The following is a 7,115-nucleotide window of genomic DNA, read 5'->3' on the forward strand; positions in this document are numbered from 1 at the left end:
GGATCACTGCGTCAGAGTCTGGGGCCCTGACTCATTATAGTCTGCAGTCACTGGTCTCACTGGATCACTGCGTCAGAGTCTGGGGCCCTGACTCACTATAGTCTGCAGTCACTGGATCACTGGGTCAGAGTCTGGGGCCCTGACTCACTGTAGTATCTACTCCACAGAGACAATGTGTCACTAAACGTACTGCATTCACTGCACAGTCAGGGACACTGCAAAGGGTCACTCGACGCTTATTGCAGTGCCATTTCAGATCACACTGTATGTTATGCCCAGTGACACTGCACAAAGTGGCGGCACCCTCAATGACAACAACAAACCTTTTACACCAAGGTTGTAGTGCTTACTCTGCTTGCTTATGGCAATACAATGCAGCAGACGATGGCATGCTATAGTTCTCTGACGTTCATGACAGCTGGTACTGTAGGTCCTCTTCTGAGACCAGTGTCTCAGCAGATGTTGTCCATGTATGTTTTTTATTACTACCACTGGGAATTCTGAAGCTCTGAGCTCACTTCTTATTGAGACTGAACGCGCCCATGCCGTGATCTCCGGGACAGAATCTGTGGCAGCCCAGGAGGATAGAGAATGCCTTGCGGAAGTCTGGGTTGAAGGCATATATGATGGGGTTGATGGAAGAGTTGGCCCACCCGAACCACACAAACACATCAAACGTAGTGGGACTGATACAGGTGAAGGAGGCCGCGCCACCGGGGGGTGACAGCTCACAGAACGGGACCATGCAGTTCAGGATGAAGAAGGGCAGCCAGCAGCACACAAACACGCCCACGATCAGAGTCAGCGTCTTCAGGACCTTTGTCTCCCGTTTGAACGTCATCTTGAATGAGCTCTCCGATTCGGAGATGCTGGATCCTCCCATGCTGTTGTGTCGGTTCTTGGCGCTCTCTGCGGCTCGTTCTAGGGTGGCGATGCATCTGATCTGACGGTGGGCGATGCGGTAGATCTGTGTGTAGGTGACCACCATGATGATCACTGGGATATAGAAGCTGATCAGAGAGGTAGAGATGGCGTAGGTCCGGTTCAGGCTGAAGTGACAGTTGTCCCAGTCCCGGGGGGCCTGATGTGTGTTGTTATCCCCAACAGGGTTAGAGGAGTCTGGGGGGGCCTGGAGGCCGTAGGGGGTGGTTGTGGAGGTAGTGATGGAGGTAGAGGTAAAGGTCTGGGCTTTGTGCCAGTTGAGCTGGACGGGGATGAAGGAGATGAGGACGGAGAGCGTCCAGGCCACGCTGATCATCACAAACGCAGCTTTAGGAGTCATATTCCTCTCATAGCGGAACGGGCTGGATATTGCCCAGTAACGGTCCACGCTGATCACACACAGGTTCAAGATGGATGCCGTGGAGCACATGATGTCGAACGCCACCCAAGTGTCGCAGAACGAGCCAAACGGCCAGAACCCTGCGACCTCCGTCACGGCCTTCCACGGCATCACCAGTACAGCGACCAGGAGGTCGGAGACGGCCAACGAGATCACAAAGAAGTTGGTGACTTTGGAACGCAGGTGACGGCACTTGGTGACGGCGGCACACACAAGGATGTTGCCGAGCAACGTGGAGAGGATGAGCAGCGAGAGGAAACAGCCAGTCAGGACGCGGGTTGAGGAGTCATCCAATAAGTCGCTGTCTGTGATGACCGTGGTTTCATTCATCAGATCCATCGTCGGTTGGAAGGAGAGGTGGAGGGGAGGGACGATTTGTGTGTGTGGGGGGGGGGGGGGGGGGCAGAGAGGGGTCAATCAGCTCATAGTGTAGAGAAGAGCCTGGTCAGAAGGAAAGCCCTCTGGGTTTCTCCCTTTCATCCAAACAAACATCTCTGATAACATCTTCTTGTTTGTTTGTTTGTTTGTGTCCCGTGATAATAAAAAACAACAAGGTAAAATACATTCCAGGCAGCCTCTCTCTGGGGTTGGCATTGTTCCAGACTCTGTATCAGTTCTGACATCCTTTGTCCTGGAGAGGTGGATGGTTGTACATATTCCCACAGGGATAGGAGAGGTTTTAGAACTCGGTACAGGGTGAGAGGAGTCCTTCTGTCTTCTGTATCCCATGTGATCTGTGGACAGACGGACAGGTAGATGGGTCACAGGCTGACCGAGGTGACTCTCCCTACCATCAGCACTGGTCACAGGCTGACCGAGGTGACTCTCCCTACTATCAGCACTGGTCTCAGGCTGACCGAGGTGACTCTCCCTACTATCAGCACTGATCTCAGGCCGACCGAGGTGACTCTCCCTACTATCATCACTGGTCTCAGGCCGACCGAGGTGACTCTCCCTACCATCAGCACTGGTCTCAGGCCGACCGAGGTGACTCTCCCTACCATCAGCACTGGTCACAGGCTGACCGAGGTGACTCTCCCTACCATCAGCACTGATCTCAGGCCGACCGAGGTGACTCTCCCTACCATCAGCACTGGTCTCAGGCAGACCGAGGTGACTCTCCCTACCATCAGCACTGGTCTCAGGCTGACCGAGGTGACTCTCCCTACCATCAGCACTGGTCTCAGGCTGAACGAGGTGACTCTCCCTACCATCAGCACTGATCTCAGGCCGACCGAGGTGACTCTCCCTACTATCAGCACTGGTCTCAGGCTGACCGAGGTGACTCTCCTTACCATCAGCACTGGTCTCAGGCTGACCGAGGTGACTCTCCCTACTATCAGCACTGGTCTCAGGCCGACCGAGGCGACTCTCCCTAACATCAGCACTGGTCTCAGGCCGACCGAGGCGACTCTCCCTACCATCAGCACTGGTCTCAGGCCGACCGAGGCGACTCTCCCTAACATCAGCACTGGTCTCAGGCCGACCGAGGTGGCTCTCCCTACCATCAGCACTGGTCTCAGGCTGACCGAGGTGACTCTCCCTACCATCAGCACTGGTCTCAGGCTGACCGAAGCGACTCTCCCTACTATCAGCACTGGTCTCAGGCTGACCGAGGTGACTCTCCCTACCATCAGCACTGGTCTCAGGCTGACCGAGGTGACTCTCCCTACCATCAGCACTGGTCTCAGGCTGACCGAGGTGACTCTCCCTACCATCAGCACTGGTCTCAGGCTGACCGAGGTCACTCTCCCTACCATCAGCACTGGTCTCAGGCTGACCGAGGTGACTCTCGCTGCCATCAGCACTGGTCTCAGGCTGACCGAGGCGACTCTCCCTACCATCAGCACTGGTCTCAGGCTGACCGAGGTGACTCTCCCTACCATCAGCACTGGTCTCAGGCTGACCGAGGTGACTCTCCCTAACATCAGCACTGGTCTCAGGCTGACCGAGTTGACTCTCCCTACCATCAGCACTGGTCTCAGGCTGACCGAGGTGACTCTCCCTACCATCAGCACTGGTCTCAGGCTGACCGAGGTGACTCTCCCTACCATCAGCACTGGTCTCAGGCTGACCGAGTTGACTCTCCCTACCATCAGCACTGGTCTCAGGCCGACCGAGGTGACTCTCCCTACCATCAGCACTGGTCACAGGCTGACCGAGGTGACTCTCCCTACCATCAGCACTGATCTCAGGCCGACCGAGGTGACTCTACCTACCATCAGCACTGGTCACAGGCTGACCGAGGTGACTCTCCCTACTATCAGCACTGGTCTCAGGCTGACCGAGGTGACTCTCCCTACTATCAGCACTGATCTCAGGCTGACCGAGGTGACTCTCCCTACCATCAGCACTGGTCTCAGGCTGACCGAGGTGACTCTCCCTACTATCAGCACTGGTCTCAGGCCGACCGAGGTGACTCTCCCTACCATCAGCACTGGTCTCAGGATGACCGAGGCGACTCTCCCTACTATCAGCACTGGTCTCAGGCCGACCGAGGCGACTCTCCCTAACATCAGCACTGGTCTCAGGCTGACCAAGGTGACTCTCCCTACTATCAGCACTGGTCTCAGGCCGACCGAGGTGACTCTCCCTACCATCAGCACTGGTCTCAGGATGACCGAGGCGACTCTCCCTACTATCAGCACTGGTCTCAGGCCGACCGAGGCGACTCTCCCTAACATCAGCACTGGTCTCAGGCCGACCGAGGCGACTCTCCCTACCATCAGCACTGGTCTCAGGCCGACCGAGGCGACTCTCCCTACCATCAGCACTGGTCTCAGGCCGACCGAGGTGACTCTCCCTACCATCAGCACTGGTCTCAGGCTGACCGAGGTGACTCTCCCTACCATCAGCACTGGTCTCAGGCTGACCGAAGCGACTCTCCCTACTATCAGCACTGGTCTCAGGCTGACCGAGGTGACTCTCCCTACCATCAGCACTGGTCTCAGGCTGACCGAGGTCACTCTCCCTACCATCAGCACTGGTCTCAGGCTGACCGAGGTGACTCTCGCTGCCATCAGCACTGGTCTCAGGCTGACCGAGGCGACTCTCCCTACCATCAGCACTGGTCTCAGGCTGACCGAGGTGACTCTCCCTACCATCAGCACTGGTCTCAGGCTGACCGAGGTGACTCTCCCTACCATCAGCACTGGTCTCAGGATGACCGAGGCGACTCTCCCTACTATCAGCACTGGTCTCAGGCCGACCGAGGCGACTCTCCCTAACATCAGCACTGGTCTCAGGCCGACCAAGGCGACTCTCCCTACCATCAGCACTGGTCTCAGGCCGACCGAGGCGACTCTCCCTACCATCAGCACTGGTCTCAGGCCGACCGAGGCGACTCTCCCTACCATCAGCACTGGTCTCAGGCTGACCGAGGTGACTCTCCCTACCATCAGCACTGGTCTCAGGCTGACCGAAGCGACTCTCCCTACTATCAGCACTGGTCTCAGGCTGACCGAGGTGACTCTCCCTACCATCAGCACTGGTCTCAGGCTGACCGAGGTGACTCTCCCTACCATCAGCACTGGTCTCAGGCTGACCGAGGTGACTCTCCCTACCATCAGCACTGGTCTCAGGCTGACCGAGGTCACTCTCCCTACCATCAGCACTGGTCTCAGGCTGACCGAGGTGACTCTCGCTGCCATCAGCACTGGTCTCAGGCTGACCGAGGCGACTCTCCCTACCATCAGCACTGGTCTCAGGCTGACCGAGGTGACTCTCCCTACCATCAGCACTGGTCTCAGGCTGACCGAGGTGACTCTCCCTACCATCAGCACTGGTCTCAGGCTGACCGAGTTGACTCTCCCTACCATCAGCACTGGTCTCAGGCTGACCGAGGTGACTCTCCCTACCATCAGCACTGGTCTCAGGCTGACCGAGGTGACTCTCCCTACCATCAGCACTGGTCTCAGGCTGACCGAGGCGACTCTCCCTACCATCAGCACTGGTCTCAGGCTGACCGAGGCGACTCTCCCTACCATCAGCACTGGTCTCAGGCTGACAGAGGTGACTCTCCCTACCATCAGCACTGGTCTCAGGCTGACCGAGGTGACTCTCCCTACTATCAGCACTGGTCTCAGGCCGACCGAGGTGACTCTCCCTACCATCAGCACTGGTCTCAGGATGACCGAGGTGACTCTCCCTACCATCAGCACTGGTCTCAGGATGACCGAGGTGACTCTCCCTACCATCAGCACTGGTCTCAGGCTGACCGAAGCGACTCTCCCTACCATCATTACTGGTCTCAGGCTGACCGAGGTGACTCTCCCTACCATCAGCACTGGTCTCAGGCTGACCGAGGTGACTCTCCCTACTATCAGCACTGGTCTCAGGCTGACCGAGGTGACTCTCCCTACCATCAGCACTGGTCTCAGGCTGACCGAGGTGACTCTCCCTACCATCAGCACTGGTCTCAGGCTGACCGAGGTGACTCTCCCTACTATCAGCACTGATCTCAGGCTGACCGAGGTGACTCTCCCTACCATCAGCACTGGTCTCAGGCTGACCGAGGTGACTCTCCCTACTATCAGCACTGGTCTCAGGCCGACCGAGGTGACTCTCCCTACCATCAGCACTGGTCTCAGGATGACCGAGGTGACTCTCCCTACCATCAGCACTGGTCTCAGGCTGACCGAGGTGACTCTCCCTACCATCAGCACTGGTCTCAGGCTGACCGAAGCGACTCTCCCTACTATCAGCACTGGTCTCAGGCTGACCGAGGTGACTCTCCCTACCATCAGCACTGGTCTCAGGCTGACCGAGGTGACTCTCCCTACCATCAGCACTGGTCTCAGGCTGACCGAGGTGACTCTCCCTACCATCAGCACTGGTCTCAGGCTGACCGAGGTGACTCTCCATACTATCAGCACTGGTCTCAGGCTGACCGAGGTGACTCTCCATACTATCAGCACTGGTCTCAGGCTGACCGAGGTGACTCTCCCTACCATCAGCACTGGTCTCAGGATGACCGAGGCGACTCTCCCTACTATCAGCACTGGTCTCAGGCTGACAGAGGTGACTCTCCCTACCATCAGCACTGGTCTCAGGCTGACCGAGGTGACTCTCCCTACCATCAGCACTGGTCTCAGGATGACCGAGGCGACTCTCCCTACTATCAGCACTGGTCTCAGGCTGACCGAGGTGACTCTCCCTACCATCAGCACTGGTCTCAGGCTGACCGAGGTGACTCTCCCTACCATCAGCACTGATCTCAGGCTGACCGAGGTGACTCTCCCTACCATCAGCACTGGTCTCAGGCTGACCGAGGTGACTCTCCCTACTATCAGCACTGGTCTCAGGCTGACCGAGGTGACTCTCCCTACTATCAGCACTGGTCTCAGGCCGACCGAGGTGACTCTCCCTACCATCAGCACTGGTCTCAGGATGACCGAGGTGACTCTCCCTACTATCAGCACTGGTCTCAGGCTGACCGAGGTGACTCTCCCTACCATCAGCACTGGTCTCAGGCTGACCGAGGTGACTCTCCCTACCATCAGCACTGGTCTCAGGATGACCGAGGCGACTCTCCCTACTATCAGCACTGGTCTCAGGCTGACCGAGGTGACTCTCCCTACCATCAGCACTGGTCTCAGGCTGACCGAGGTGACTCTCCCTACCATCAGCACTGGTCTCAGGCTGACCGAGGTGACTCTCCCTACCATCAGCACTGATCTCAGGCTGACCGAGGTGACTCTCCCTACCATCATTACTGGTCTCAGGCTGACCGAGGTGACTCTCCCTACTATCAGCACTGGTCTCAGGCCGACCG

At 57.4% G+C, this 7,115-nt stretch overlaps 1 protein-coding gene across 1 annotated transcript; it reads right to left on the reverse strand.

Moving 5' to 3' along the window:
* Positions 1–514: 514 nt before the first annotated feature.
* Positions 515–1,681, reverse strand: LOC120038002 (D(1) dopamine receptor-like). The gene has a single exon (XM_038983947.1). The coding sequence runs from the start codon at positions 1,679–1,681 to the stop codon at positions 515–517; it is 1,167 nt and encodes a 388-aa protein (XP_038839875.1).
* Between the last annotated feature and the right edge of the window lie 5,434 nt (positions 1,682–7,115).

The sequence above is a fragment of the Salvelinus namaycush genome, unplaced genomic scaffold (genome assembly GCF_016432855.1).
Source record: "Salvelinus namaycush isolate Seneca unplaced genomic scaffold, SaNama_1.0 Scaffold2021, whole genome shotgun sequence".
NCBI classification, from domain to species: Eukaryota; Metazoa; Chordata; class Actinopteri; order Salmoniformes; family Salmonidae; genus Salvelinus; species Salvelinus namaycush.